The sequence below is a fragment of the Pinus tabuliformis genome, chromosome 8 (genome assembly GCF_031772625.1).
Source record: "Pinus tabuliformis cultivar Carrire ecotype Pingquan chromosome 8, CPIR1, whole genome shotgun sequence".
NCBI lineage: Eukaryota > Viridiplantae > Streptophyta > Pinopsida > Pinales > Pinaceae > Pinus > Pinus tabuliformis.
In genome coordinates this window covers 383,922,885-383,938,060 of record NC_142294.1, presented here as the reverse complement: position 1 = coordinate 383,938,060, position 15,176 = coordinate 383,922,885, and the positions used below count along the sequence as shown (strand labels likewise).

At 39.5% G+C, this 15,176-nt stretch overlaps 2 protein-coding genes across 2 annotated transcripts in view; both read left to right on the top strand.

The window, feature by feature from the left end:
• LOC149235706 (short integuments 2, mitochondrial-like) overlaps positions 1-15,176 on the top strand; it is a 194,314-nt gene that overhangs the window by 123,061 nt on the left and 56,077 nt on the right. Inside the window, exons 4-7 of the mRNA XM_089372169.1 lie at positions 1,529-1,670; positions 1,844-1,914; positions 2,548-2,644; positions 3,018-3,244. Coding sequence (XP_089228295.1) covers positions 1,529-1,670; positions 1,844-1,914; positions 2,548-2,644; positions 3,018-3,244 — 537 coding nt within the window. The remainder of the gene's footprint in view (positions 1-1,528; positions 1,671-1,843; positions 1,915-2,547; positions 2,645-3,017; positions 3,245-15,176) is intronic.
• LOC149235707 (uncharacterized) lies at positions 6,887-10,985 on the top strand. The gene is made up of 6 exons (XM_089460992.1): positions 6,887-7,036; positions 7,341-7,395; positions 9,022-9,598; positions 9,703-9,873; positions 10,214-10,461; positions 10,582-10,985. The coding sequence occupies exons 1-6, from the start codon at positions 6,887-6,889 to the stop codon at positions 10,749-10,751; spliced, it is 1,371 nt and encodes a 456-aa protein (XP_089317118.1). The 3' UTR covers positions 10,752-10,985.

The window sequence follows — 15,176 nt, the reverse complement described above, 5'->3', positions numbered from 1 at the left end:
ATCGCTCCATAACGAACTTGACGAATACGTTATGGCCAAAGGCAGGATCAGACCGGCTCTGTGTAGCAATTGAGCGGCTAGAGGATTGAACAACTCTGATACCAATGTAACGAACAAAGTATGTATACACATCAGACTACTTCAGAGGACCAAGATATGCTCTGGGAAACCCTTATAGGAGGAAACCTATTTGGAAGATGAGGTTGCTCTGTTGTCTTTTGTCTAGAATGGAAATGATGCAAATACAAAGGAGAAGACACACTCTATGGAGTTAACCGAGTCTTGTGGCCTGTGGGCTGTTATATAACACAAACCTTCTCTGTTCTGCTCTTTCTCTATCTACTCTTGGCTACTTTGCTCTATTATGGAACAAAATGCACTTGAACAGAGTGGAATCCCTTTTCCTCTTAGTGAACTAGTTATAACACAATGTAGTAGCCAACTATGGGGCAAGTCTGACTGCTTCAACTCTTGACTAGAGTTACAACTTTGACTGTTCTAAAGTCTTCGGTCATAGTGCCCATGTGGCTAGCCCCTATTCCATGAGTAATGGGGGTTGACATAGCATCCTCTTGAACCATGGTGATCAAACAGGAAGGTCAACTTCCGGGTGGCATAACTTTTGCATACAGTTTCCGTTTGACATTTTTCTTGGACTATTTGAAAGGTCTTTGAGTGTAGAATAGTGCCAAGAGTTTTGTCGCAAGTGAGATATTTTGGACCCCACAACACTTCGTGTAATACTTCAAACTGTCTTTGGAAGGTTTTAGACCCCAGAAAACTTCGTGTAATACTTCAAACTGCCTTTGGAGGGTTTTAGACTTCAATCTTCAAACTGGGACCTGCTGGTAAAAATGTCTCTGTGCGCTGATTCCTCCAGTTTTTTCCACTTTGAGTATTGATATGGATGACAAACAATATAATGATTCAATCAAGATCATGATTATAAGAAGATGATCACAGATAAGTAGTGGCCATGGTAGCATGTGACAAATGCCTAAGTAATTGGATGGTTAGATCTAATCAAACTGCTTCTGGTTTTCAAGTTTCTTTGTACAAATAACTTTCCTCTAAATTTGAGTCTAGTTGAATGATTAGTCGAAACTCGAATGTAGTGATTTTGTACCCATTAATAATTATGGAATGATACATGAATATTTGTTTTGCTTTGTTTTCCTCAGGCTAATGGTACCAAAATGGTCTAGCTAGTTACCAAAATGACTGAGATTTTCCCATAGAACTTATTAGTCTTTCCTTCATGAAGTGCATCCAATCATGATATGTGAGAAAATAAAAGTCTTTGCTAATTTCAACTTAATGATTTGGTGCATGTATTTAAGAGTATTTTGGAAAGAGGTTATTGCCAAGGGTCAATTTTAGCTTTAAATGGGGCATTGCAATGATGGTAACCCCCTTATTGTTGCCTGATGCAAGATTGAAGATTTTTTTGTTAAACATGGGCAGTAATTTATGCTTAAGACTGCCTTTGATTGCAAACCATTTCTTGATTTTAATATTTGCTTTGCAGCTGTTAAGCCAAGTGGAGTCACAATTAAGGGACGCAATCTCAAGGCATCCTACACTACTGGTCATTGTAGTTGGAATTCCAAATGTTGGAAAATCTGCTCTCATTAATTCTATGTATCAGATTTCTCGTATGCGTTTTGCAGGTATTGCTATTTCATCAATTCCAAACGCATGATTTATAATATTCTATATCTTTTTAATTATGGACAGTGGTTTTGATGTGGTTTATAACTTTATAGCTTTGTTTTTGTTTTATGTCCTCGTTTGTGATGTTTTCCTGCACTTCCATTATATTGAATTTCTTTCATTTCTCTAGCACAGGAGAAGCTGAAGCGAGCGACTGTTGGCCCTTTGCCAGGCGTTACCCAAGATATTGCTGGCTTTAAGGTTTTCTTAAAAATAGCTAATGATGTTTTAACTGTTTAGTTGAAATTTATTAATGTGAAGAAGAAATTGCAAAGCTATTATGAAAGCCTTAGCTGGTGGATACTGCCACTTAGCAAAGCCTGTAGTATATACCGAGTAGAAAAGGTGTCTAATGACCAATATTAGAGTCACAAAAATGTGAACAAACATTAATCCTGTACAGAAACTGACCCTACTTTTTGATAATTTCTGTTGGCTGATGAATGGGGTTTCCTTTTGTTGTATTCCAACAAATAATCTTTGCTGCTATTCTCCAGTCCTTGTTTCTTCACCTGTGTCATCTCTATTTTCATTAAATTTTATCCTATATTTTTTCATCCTTTATATCAATTTGGTTTTTATTTTGTTCTAAAAAAAATTTAACCATTTCTTACACTTGCTTTGGACATGATTTATTATTTTTTCATGAATGCTACTACACTAGAATAATGTAGGATAGTCATATTGCCACTGAATGACGGTAGGTGAGTGATCTGAGTATAAGGATAGAGCCCGAGATTCTTAGAGCTTATAATATGCTTGCTTATTATGAAATTACTTTTTATGATCTGCTTATATAGGAAAGAAAATGAATGGTTGAATTTGTCCTCACAGATTGCACACCAGCCTAGCATTTATGTACTGGACACACCCGGTGTTTTGGTTCCCAATATTCCTGACATTGACACAGGACTGAAGCTTGCCTTAACAGGTAACTGTAAAATTATTTTAATAACTTATTAACTCCTCCATAGTGCAACACAGATGTTGCTACAAACGAAATCTACTGAGGGAACCTTGTTCAGGTTTATGCTGTTTGTGAGTTTTTATCTGAAGGGTGATCCCTTCGGAATTATTAAAGTCTGACAGCTAGATGATTGTATTAATACAGAAGGTTTATCTTTAGCTGTTAAAACTAGAAAATTGTGCCATGTTAAACTGATGTTCTCTTCCCTTGCCAATGAAATTCCAGGATGCTGAAATGTTGTTTTATTTCATATCGCGTTAATGTTTTGATCTCACAAAAATCAATTTTATGACAAGGAAATTGCTCATAAAACCATTATTTTATTTTTTGTATTTAGGAGCTGTAAAGGATTCTGTTGTAGGTGAGGATCGCCTTGCTCAGTACTTACTTGCAATGCTAAATACCCGTCATGTGCCTTTACGCTGGAAAGGGTTGAATAATGCGCGCTGTGCAGAATCTTCGAAATTCCATCCAGAGGATTTTACAGTGAAGGGACCAAAAGACACTCCAATTGAGAAAAAGGAAAAGATAAAAGAAACAAAACAAAATGTGCATCAAAAGGAGGTAAATGCTGCTCATTTTTATTTTTGTTGCAGTTTTCGCAATTATGACAAGAGAAGAACCTATTGATATTTGCACACACACACACACATGCTTCTTTTGACTATTAGTACTACCCAATCAACACCGAGTGGAACTCTGTTAGCGGTAGGGTTAGAAACTTTGTCCATCACCACACTGACCAAACTCTTGTGGCCATGGCAGTTCACAAGGGTCTAACAAACAATGGGGGGATTTAACTCTGGTAGGGTGAATACTATCACCCTCTCTTTACCAACCAGCCAAGTCCCCATTGACTGCACAATGATATTTGTTTGAAAAACGTTGTTGCTTTTATCCCACCAAACTGTTATGCATCATTTTTGCAAACTCATACTCAACAATAACCTAGCAAGGGTTGAAAAAATAAAATCAAGAGAAACTTGGCAAAAATTTTGAGAGCAATAAAATTTGTGAATTATTTCATATTTCTTCAACTAAATTCAAGTATAGACTTGAAAAAACAGTAAATAATCACATTTTCACATATATTATGATGAGATATTTCACTATCACATATAAGGTCTTCAATCATGGACATCATGCATTAATAGTAGTATTATATGGGATGCTTTTTGTAGGGTCGCAGGCGTGCCTCCCTTGCTCCTTGCATCCCCAAGATGGTGAAGGGTGGGGAGGAGGGGTGAGGCACCTGGAAAATCAATTTTCCATGTCCCCCTTTTCAGAAACTTCGCGAAACATAGCATGAAACATTTCGCCAAGTTGCAAGACATGTTTCGCAAAAAGCTGGGGTTGTGGGCATTCCCTCCCAAAAAGCAAGATGCATTTTGCAACAAGGGGGGTGCTACCTCACAAATTAGCAGTTTTAGGTTAAAGTCCAAATGATTTGTACTAGTCTATGGGAAATTTAGAAGGGCTGCCCATTTTCACCACAGAAACTCCCTCTCTCACTTTTGGTTAGTTCTCCTTCGGATCAAGGGGGAGTGGTACCCATTTTATGCATGAACACATTTTGCTATCAGCTGTTGATTTTTTACATTGGTTCAGGTTATATATGGGCATTATCTAGGGACATATTATGGAAGTATACACTTGTCTTTGCATCACCCTTATGGTTTATTTATGAATCCCGTGGATTTCATAGTAAATTGCTCAACAGTGGGTGCTGTGGTGTTTTTGAAAAAATGTTATGGACGAAGTTATTAGTTAATGTCCCTGGTGAGGATTTTGATGGCATGGTACAATGTATTTGGCATTGTGATGGTGACGTGGTGGTGTTTTTGGTTACGAGGGCATATGTGAATGTCACACTAACCCTTTTTATTCTTTGAGTGTCGTCATCACCTTTTTCATGCTCTAACATTCACATTGTGTGTTAGAAAAACTGAGAAGGGGGGTGAATCAACGTTTCATTATTTTTAACTATTTTTATCTTTTAAAACATTTGATGCATATACATCTTGAAAAACATATCTTCATAAGAAACAGTGAAACACTTATACAATTTTTTTGTGTGAATATTTTGTAAACTTCCTTGTACTAAGTAAGCACCAAATTACAACTTTCGTAGGCACCAAACTATAGGAGATTTCATTCCCCTAGCTCAGCACCTACTCAACGAATGTAGGCACCAACCTATAGGAGACACCAATCACCTAGTTGAGCACCAACTAAACGAACTGTAGGCACCAACCTAGGTCTTCAAATTGTTCCTTGAGAGGTATGCCCACCTCTCACTTCATCTTCCTCAACTCTTGTTGTTGACTGTTCAACTGTCACTGCTTAGGCTCATTATATGTTCAAAGAGAGGGTCTTCCCACCTGACAACTTGTAACCAAGACTGTAGATTTCTTTTTGCTACATAGGGCTTTTCAAAACACATGGAACCAAACAAGCTTTTACAACCTTGAAGGTCTGCTTCATGCAACCTATCAACCTTTGGACTAAATACTCACCTTATGCAACCCACATACCTACCACAAATATTGTCCATGATAGCTCTGTTCTTACTGCACTTCTATTGACAATGGGGCTTGGTCCTATCATCACCTTAACATCATAACTACTTGAACTAGCAACTCCCTTAACAATGCCTTAACCAACCAGACTTGCTGTATAAGATCCCTGTAACAGTTCTCTAATAGAGCTCGACCACCTAAAAAATTAGACCAGAACTTGGTTTGTAACAAGACTGCAACTTCGGCCACAAATTAGACTTGAAATCAACCTTCAAAACACTAGAAACCAACCTTCAAACTGGACCTGAACTCGACCTTCAATGCTCTAGGACTTGGTCCTCAAACCATACCTGAATTCGACCTTCAAAACTCTAGGAATTGGCCTTCAAACTAGGCTTGAAATCACACTTCAAACACTGGAATTTTTCCCCCAGAATAGAATTGAAGCTCGACCTCAACAAGACTGAAGTACATGCTTCAACAGGGCTAAAACACGTCTTCAACATGGCTTAAAATTGGCCTCTAGAACATTTTTGCAACTCACCTTCTAACCAGGACCAAAAACCTTCCCAAAGAGTGCCAAAAACTCTTTCCAATTTCCATGTAGACTAGATAACTCCCTCCAGTGTTTAATGATCCATGAATAGGTTGTTTATGTACAACATAGTGAAAACATAATGTGTGAGTATCTATGGAAAAACCTTCCAATTCTATTTCTTGTAGCTCATTCTTTTGGTTCATCGAAAGTACACATATCTCAACGATGCTCACAAAGAAGAGTCTTATTTATGAGATTTTGTTTCTGAACTAGCGACAAGACTTGAGTTTTCTTAGAATTTTACTGACTTGGTCCTCTTCTATATCATAGTAAAGAGGATCAAAATGGATTAATCTTCTGTGGTCACTGGTAGTAGCATATTCTCATCATTTTGGCTGCTCTCCTCAATTGCCTCCTCAACAGATTCAGATGGAACCCTTGTTCTCTACTTCATATCAACATCATCCCCTTCATAGTCTATATACTTCTTATTTTTCATTTACACAATCTCTTTCCTGCTCACATCCCATGATCCACAAATTCATTATTAAATTGTTAATTTTAGTTAACAATGGTATGTTCTATGCTCAGCACAATTTACTTCAATGTTCCTTTAGTAGCCCAATAACAATTTCCAATTTACAATAGCAATCACAATAATCACATTGACAATAAAGGCATAGAACATAAAATAAATTGCAGAAGACAAGCCAAGACAAGAGTACACCAGATTTGGCGGATGTCAGGGAAAATACCCAATGTGGGGAAAACCTTTTGATCAATTCTTCTTATTATTAAATAAAAAATTCAATAGAGAGAGAGAGTACAAAAGTCAAACAGACTTGGCAAATACAAAGTCAAAACAACCTTGTAAATTTTTGCAGTCAACAATAGTCAACTTCAGCCCTAACCAGAAAGTTAACGCTGGTCAAAACCAGTGAAACAGGAATCGCCGTTTAATCGGCAAAATCGCGAGTTTAAATCGGCTCGGCGGCTAAACGATCCGATCCAAAACATTCCGAGTCAACTCGCGTTGACCGATTTTGAATCGTGGTCAACGCGAGTTTGACTCGCGATTCTGAAAAAATCGCCGGTTCTGCGTTTTTTTGGCGAGTCCCACCAGTTTTATTTTTTTTCGGGTTTCGGATTATGGCGGGTAAATCGTATTTCGGGTTTCGGATTAGTATCGGGGCTGAGGTATTTCGGGTTTCACAGTTTCGCTATCGACGCGAGGTATTTCGGGTTTCACAGTTTCGCTATCGACGCAGAGATTCAGTCTTCGACGCCGCCGGAGATTACGTGAGTTTCACTATCGAGTATTGACGCAGAGATTCGACGGATTGCTGAACCTGCGTGAGCCCGAGCCGCCTTCAGCCTTGAAGACGAGGTAACCTGCGTGAGCCCGAGCCGCTGCATTCCTGTACCAACATATATAGTTACCAAACTGTGTTGCAGCGTTGCTGCATTCCGTCATTGAGATTGATCACAGTAGTTGAGGCATCGTTGTCTGAGTTGGCATGTGATCCCTTATACATGTTTGTTGTAACGACATACATATGCTGTTTTAAGTATTTTTGCTAAGTTACTGTATCTGTTTGGGTAGGTTCCAGGATCTGCAGATGCAGATATGCCTAGGATCCAACTAGTAATACGGATCTGTAACTGGATCCATCTAGGATCCAGCTAGGGCACAGTTTGGATCCAGCTATGATAGAGATTCATATCCAGATCTGACATGAGATCATTTAGTCTGCCATTGCGTCTGAGAATTTCTTGTCATTTCCACCTTAAGTCAACTAAGTTATCATTGTCACGTCAGGCATACGATGTTCATAATGATAGACTGCCTAAATCCAGTAGCTAATCTCATGCATTAATAATCTGTTGCTAAAGAGTTAGTGATGCTTCCAGATTCAACGACCTTAGATTTTCAGCCTTGCTAGTTTGTTTCTGCAGAATGCCTGTAACTTCTGGATTTGGTCTCATGTCAGTGTGCAGTTGCACTAATCATGGTTGAAATAATACTAATCCAGCAATTATGCACTAACATGGCTTCAGTTTTAATAAAGGCTGAGACATAGTTCCTGCTGTATTTCTTACTGCAGAGCTGCCATACAGGTCTAGCTGAGGCCAAACTTTCATGGAACACACATATACAGTGGAAGGAGATATTCCTACAGATTGGAGTACAGTACTAGCCCTATCATCTTGTGTTATGATTTGTTGAAGGAGATATTCCAACTTTACAGACTGGCTAGGCTATATTATTATGCCCTTGCAGAGTGTATATGGAAAATGTTTTCGAATCAGAACTTAGAAGTGAATTAATATGTATGTTTTTGGCACATGTTTTAATATTTTAAGTTTTTGGATGATTTTTAAATTTGATTTTTTGTTGTCTTTCACAGGAGCCACAAATTAAATAGAAGCCGGACTCCAAATCTTAACAGAAGCCACAAATTAAACACAAGTTCAAAGCAACAACAATGCCGAGAGAGTGGGACTTTGCTTGGGCTTATTGTGACAAGATTCCGGAAAATCCACGCTCCTTTGTAAATTTTGCAAAAAGGAATGCAGTGGAGGCATTTATAGATTCAAGTTCCACCTTGCAAAAATACCTGGCCATGATATAGGTATTTGCGGCACCGTTGACGAGAATGTCCAATACCAAGCAGCCTTGGCCCTTGAAATGTTAGAGCAGCATAATGCCAAGAAAGCAAAGCAAACTGCTGAAATAGGAAATGTTGGAGTTGATACTTTTTCTGTCACTAGCCCCATGTCACCTCAATCTGTTGAATCCTCAATGCCGTTCCCAAGTTTTCCACACATGCCTCCAAGGCCAAGTCAAACTCAAAGCCATGCCAGTCCTTCAACTCCTTCCTTGAACACTGGAGGTGGAAACATAAACGCCTTTTTTGCTCCCCGCACAAAACCCGGTTCCCAACCTACCTTGGATGGCACTGGTTGGAAAAAAAATATCTATAGTCAGGCAAGGAAGGCCATTGCTAACTTTTGGTACTATTCTGACATACCTTTCCACTGTGCCAGAAGTCCTTATTGGCAAGCTATGATTGATGCAATTGCTGCTGCAGGTCCAGGGTTCAAAGCCCCTACATCAGAGAGCCTTAGGACAGATATGTTGTTAGAGAGTGTTGAAGATGTCATGCTTGTGCTAGCTGAGTTTCGTTCATCATGGGTAGAAACAGGGTGCACCATCATGAGTGATGGATGGACAGATCAGAGGAATAGAACTTTAATAAATTTCCTTGTATCTTGTCCCGCAGGCACAATGTTTCTCAAGTCAGTGAATGCTTCAGATAAGGTTAAGACTGCCCAACTTATCTGTGAAATGATGGAGGAAGTCGTTCAAGAAGTGGGAGAAGAAAATGTTGTACAAATTGTCACCGATAATGCAGCGAATTATATGGCTGCTGGTAGACTTTTTGAGATGAGGCACCCCACTATTTTTTGGACCTCTTGTGCTGCCCATTGCATAGATTTAATGCTTGAGGACATTGGTAAGCTTCATTGGATACATGAGGTTGTGGAGAAGGCAAAATCCATAACCAAATACCTATACAACCACACTATTGTCCTAAACACTATGAGAATATACACTGAAGGTAAAGAAATTGTTCGACCTGCAGTGACTAGATTTGCAACAAATTTCATATCTTTGCAATCTGTGGTTGAGCAAAAGATAAATCTGAAGAGGATGTTCTTGGGACCTGAGTGGATGGGATCTAAACATTCCAAGACCCCTGAAGGCATCGAAATTGCTGCACTTGTGTTTAATGATGGCTTCTGGAAAGATGCTGAAGAGATTATTGCTGTGACGGAGTCCCTTGTTAGAGTTCTCAGGTACTTTTAGTCTTTTAACTTTTTCATTTTTTAAATTTCATTTCAAGCTTCTTTTTATTTACAATGTTTCATATTTCTTTAAATTTGAATGCTTGAACTTTCAGGATGGTTGATGGTGACAAACCCGCTATGGGTTACATTTATGAGGCGATGGATCTCGCAAAGGAGGCCATCAAAAGAAGATATGGGGATGATGAGACAAAGTATATGCCTCTTTGGGACATTATAGATGCACGTTGGAATAGGCAATTGCATTCCCCCTTACATGCTGCTGGGTACTTCTTAAACCCACAATATTTTTATGATAAGAGCAAATTTAATGAGGATGGGGAGGTTGGCAGAGGACTTATGACATGCTTGGAAAGGTGCTTCCCTGATCCAAAACAACAAAGTCGTGTCTTTTCCCAACTACAAGATTATAGGACACCATCTAAATTGTTTGCCTATACCAGTGCTATAAGACAAAGGTCAAAGATGTTGCTAGGTACCCAGCTTGAAGGCTTCATCAATTCATTAAATTTGTTTAAAGTTTAAACTTTATTTTGTATGTTAAATGTTTTATTAAATTTTCTCTTCTTTTTAAGTTTTTACTATTTACTAATTTGGTACTTCTAGTCTTCTATTCACAAACCCTTACCACTTGCTAGGTCTTTGGTGGCAAAACTTTGGTAGTGATACGCCAGATTTGAAGAGATTTGCCATTCGAATCTTAAACCAAGCATGCAGTGCTTCAGGTTGTGAACGCAACTGGAGCATGTTTGAGAAAATACATTCTAAGAAGCGCAACCGATTGACACAAAAGCGCTTGAATGACCTTGTATTTGTCCATTACAATCTACGACTTCGCAACAAACAAATACAAGGTGAGATTCGAGAGCTTGAATTTGAAGGTTTCATAATCTAGTTCGTACTTTAAAAGTTTAAAGTTCAAACTTCAAAGTGAAATTTTAATTCACATTTCAATGTCTCATGATAATTGACAGGTATTGATCATTCACCAATCGACCTTGAAGAGTTAGATTTGCAAGCTACAAATGCGGCAGAATGGGTTCAATTAGATGAGCCTCCTCTTTTCAGCCTTCATGACTTGGAGAACTTTGAGAGTCAAGCAAGCGAAGGAGCGGGAGGAATCGCTTCTAGTTCTCACTCTTAAGAGTCTTAGACTCTTAGTTGCTGATTTTTTCCTGATTAGTATGCAGTTTTTAACTTTTTTGTAAACTTTTAGAAGCATATGCTTCTAAGGACTCAAGACTCAGTGCTTTGGATCATGTGTGGACTCATAACATATATGAGATACTTATTTATTCATGATATTTTGGACATCTATTGATATTATGCATTGTTTGGACATACCTTTACCCAATATTAATGAAAAATGGTTTTTTTAATTCAATATATGTGTATATTTTTATTTAAAGAATTTGCCGATTTTTTCCCGATTTTTTCCCGATCCGATTAAAACTTTCGCTCTTTTGCCTCGCCGATTTATTGCTGATTCCGTGTCTGGTAACATTGGTCAAAACAACAACAAATCTTCCTCAAAGCAGCTTGGTCTTCCTTGGTCAAACTCAGCGTGATCAGGAGGATAAATTCAACCCAAAACAACTCGGTCAAAAGAGAGAAGATTGTTGTAATTTTTGTGGTCAAACAATAGTCAACTCTGAAGTCAATGCAGTTCAACCAGCCAAGAAATCCTCGGTTTTTGTGCCCAACAATGTAGCCTGGAAAAATAAATTTTTTGACACAAAAATCAAAGTCAAACTCAGGCAAGAATGCCTTGGTCAAAGCTAGTCAAACCTATCTTGAAGTTTGAAATTCGGCTTGTAATTTCTGCCCAGAAATTCTGTCGTCCTAGCCGCACATGTGTGAGATAGAAGGCTGCGCAAGCTGTACGAACCAATTTGATGAAGAGAGAGAGAAGAATGTGTGAGTGACGGATGTCCAAATGAGGTGTGAGGTCTCTTGTATCTATACACTTTGTTGTGGGTGAAGAGACACATCCATTAGGTTTTTTGAGCCTACATAATGATGAAGTCGACTTGATCAATTTGCACATGTGAGGGCATAAATTCAAAATCATGCTTCTGCTTGTCCGAATGAGATGATCTTTATATCAATCTTGGACCTCTCGAAAAGAGGAATCCAATGCAATCATCATCTCCATCAAATGAGCTGTCCCAAGGTGAAATTTGGCCCTAGTTGCCAATTTTAACACTCCCTCTCAACTAGGGAGAATTCCACCTGCCAATCCATCTGTTGTCATCATGCCATCTTGTCGTCATGTACCATTTCTTTCATCTCTGCTTTGCTCTATTGAACCATGAAGTAATAATGAAGAAGAATTGATCGAGAGTGAGTCACAAGACCTTACCACTCTCCACTGACAAAAGTCAGTCCAGAGGTAGAACCTCAAATGATCCCAGATCAAGTTGTTGAACACCATGCATCCTAGACAGGGAGTACGACAATACACAATGCGTCCATCGGTAGTGTTATGGTCCCTATCCATGTTTCCTAGCTCATTGGCTAGATGAGAAGTACTTCCCATGAGTCCTGGACTACATGGGTAGGATGTATGCTGGGGCATCAACAGAAGAAGGTGAACCACTCATCCTACTCATTTGCCATAGGAGAAGGTGAATCACTCATCCTATGCATATGTCAATTGTAGGGGAAGGTGAACCACTCACCCTACACCCTGTGTCTAGTAGGGGAAGGTGAATCACTCACCCTACACACATGTCACCATGTGGTATCACAGGGGAAGGTGAACCACTCACCTTGTACACAACACACCTCATAGGGGAAGGTGAACCACTCACCCTATGGTCGCTTATAGCTCCAAGAAGTACCCCAAGCCCTCAGGAGCCCCTAGAGCTCAGTGGCCAACTCAAGTAGGACCTTCATGGGAGGGTCTTTCCACGACTCCAAGTCTCTAACGAAAGGCTAAGAATTTGACCTTCCCCGAAGGCTTCGTGAGGATATCTGTGACTTGCTCATCAGTCCTTATGTGTTGGATCCTTATTGCTTCTCGTTGTACCATATCTCAGATAAAGTGGTACCTGATATCAATGTGCTTGGAGCGGTTGTGGAACATGGGATTCATTGAAAGGTGAATCCCATTTTGGTTGTCGTAGAAGATCACGGTGGTATCCAATATGTGCTCAAATAGCTCACTGAAGAGCTTCCTCAACCAAACAACTTCACAATAGGCCATACTAGCTGCAATGTATTCAACCTCGGCTGTGCTTAGTGCAACCAATTTCTTCTTCCTGCTCATCCAAGAAATTGAAGCATACCCCATAGAGAAACAACATCCATACATGCTCTTACGATCCACCAAACTGCCAGCCTAGTCAACATCTGTGTATTCATGCAGCCTCAAATTTTCAATAGTGTATCTCAGTCCATAATAGATTGTGCCCCGGAGATATCTCAATAGATTCTTAGCAACAATCCAATGTATGTGATGAGGCTCGACCATAAATTGACTCAATGTGTTCATAGCGAAGCATATGTTAGAATGAGAGTTTACCAAGAACATCATGGCCCCCATAAGTTGTCTATGTTCTAAAGGGTTCGCCAATTTAGGCCTAGCAACACTTCCACATAACTTCTTGAAGTTGAGTTCCATCGGAGTAGATAGGGACTTTCAATCCACCATCTCACATCTCTCAAGTAGCTTCACAATGTATCTCAGTCCATAATAGATTGTGCCCCGGAGATATATCAATAGATTCTTAGCAACAATCCAATGTATGTGATGAGGCTCGACCATAAATTGACTCAATGTGTTCATAGCGAAGCATATGTTAGAATGAGAGTTTACCAAGAACATCATGGCCCCCATAAGTTGTCTATGTTCGAAAGGGTTCGCCAATTTAGGCCTAGCAACACTTCCACATAACTTCTTGAAGTTGAGTTCCACCGGAGTAGACAGGGACTTTCAATCCACCATCTCACATCTCTCAAGTAGCTTCACAATGTATTTTCCCTAAGAAAGGAAAATCTCACCTGGCTTTTGCTAGACCTCCAGGCCTAGGAAGTAATGCATTAGTGTTAGGTCCTTCATCTCGAACTCGGAAGCCAACTCCCTCTTGCATTGATAAATGAGAGGGTCCGCGCCTGTCAGGAAGAGATCATCCACATAAAGGACCAGAATGAGAGGCTTGTCATTCTCAACCTTGAAATATAGGTTAGGGTCAACATCGCTCTTTGTAAATCCCAACTTCATAAGATAGCTATCAATCCTCTCATACCAAGCCTTAGGGGCTTGCTTCAACCCATAGAGGGCTTTCTTCAACCTGCATACGTGTGTCCTTCTATCCTGTACTTCAAACCCCTCAGGTTGTTCCAAGTAGACTTCCTCCTTAAGTGAGCCATGCAAGAAAGTAATCTTAACATCCATTTGGTGTAGGCTCCATCCTTGAGAGGCAGTAAGAGCTATAATCAAACGGATAGTGGTATATTGGGCAACTGTTGCAAATATTTCATCATAGTCCACCCCTTCCTTTTGAGAGAAGCCTCGAGCAACGAACCTGGCTTGTATTTTTCAACACTCCCATCAACTTCATGTTTGATTTTGTAAAGCCATTTATACATGACCACAAACTTGTCCTTGGGTCTAGGAACCACATCACAAACATCATTTTTCATGACGTATTCGTACTCCTTATTCATCGCATCCTTCCACATTTGGTGTTTCACGACTTCTTTGAACGTACAAGGCTTAGATTGAATAATGGTACTCGTGGTAGCAAGGTATCCTTGATACCTAGTGGGCTTCTTACTTTCACGAAATGCCCCTCTTGGAGCAATATGCTTCTTAGCATCTTCGAGAGTGTCTTTGAGCCACAACGATCTTTTCCTTGAGGTAGAGGGATCACTAGGAGGTGGATCAATGGGATCCATTCAACCTTCAACAATGGGCATATGCTCATTGGACGAAGGTTCTTCTTGCTTTCCTGTACAATCATCATTTTCTTTTCCTATAATGGGGAGATCTCTGGCTTTCCCAAGAGGAGTGCCTTTATCGAATGTAACATCATGGCTTACTTCCACATCTCGTTGACCAGGGACATAGATTCTATATGCCTTTGAGTTTTCATTGTAGCCCACAAAAGTTCCTTTCTTCTCACATGCTCCCAACTTATTTCTCTTCTCTTTAGGCACATGAAAATATATGAGACAACCAAATATTCTAAAATGAGAAACATCAGGTTTCTTACCAGTGAAAACTTCTTCGGGTGTCTTGAAATTCAATGCTTGATGTGGACACCTGTTTTGAATATATATGACGGTATTTGCAGCTTCTCCTCATAAGAACTTTGGTAGACTTAGATTATGAAGCATGGCACGGATGGCTTCCATGATCGTTCGATTCTTTCTTTCAACAACTCCATTTTGCTCAGGAGTGTATGCAACAATTGTCTCCCTCTTAATGGCAACTTCTCTACAATAGTCATTGAATTCATTTGATTCATATTTGGTCCCATTGTCGGTCCTCAATATTTTGATCTTCTTCTTTGTTTGATTCTCCAACAAGGCTTTGAAAGCACGAAACCATTTGAATACTTCA

Coding starts and splice junctions, on each gene's coding strand:
- LOC149235707 (XM_089460992.1), top strand. CDS start 6,887: ATGGCGGGTAAATCGTATTTCGGGTTTCGGATTAGTATCGGGGCTGAG. Junction 7,396..9,021: donor CCAACTAGTAATACGGATCT/GTAACTGGATCC, acceptor CTTGTCCCGCAG/GCACAATGTTTCTCAAGTCA. Junction 9,599..9,702: donor TCCCTTGTTAGAGTTCTCAG/GTACTTTTAGTC, acceptor TTGAACTTTCAG/GATGGTTGATGGTGACAAAC.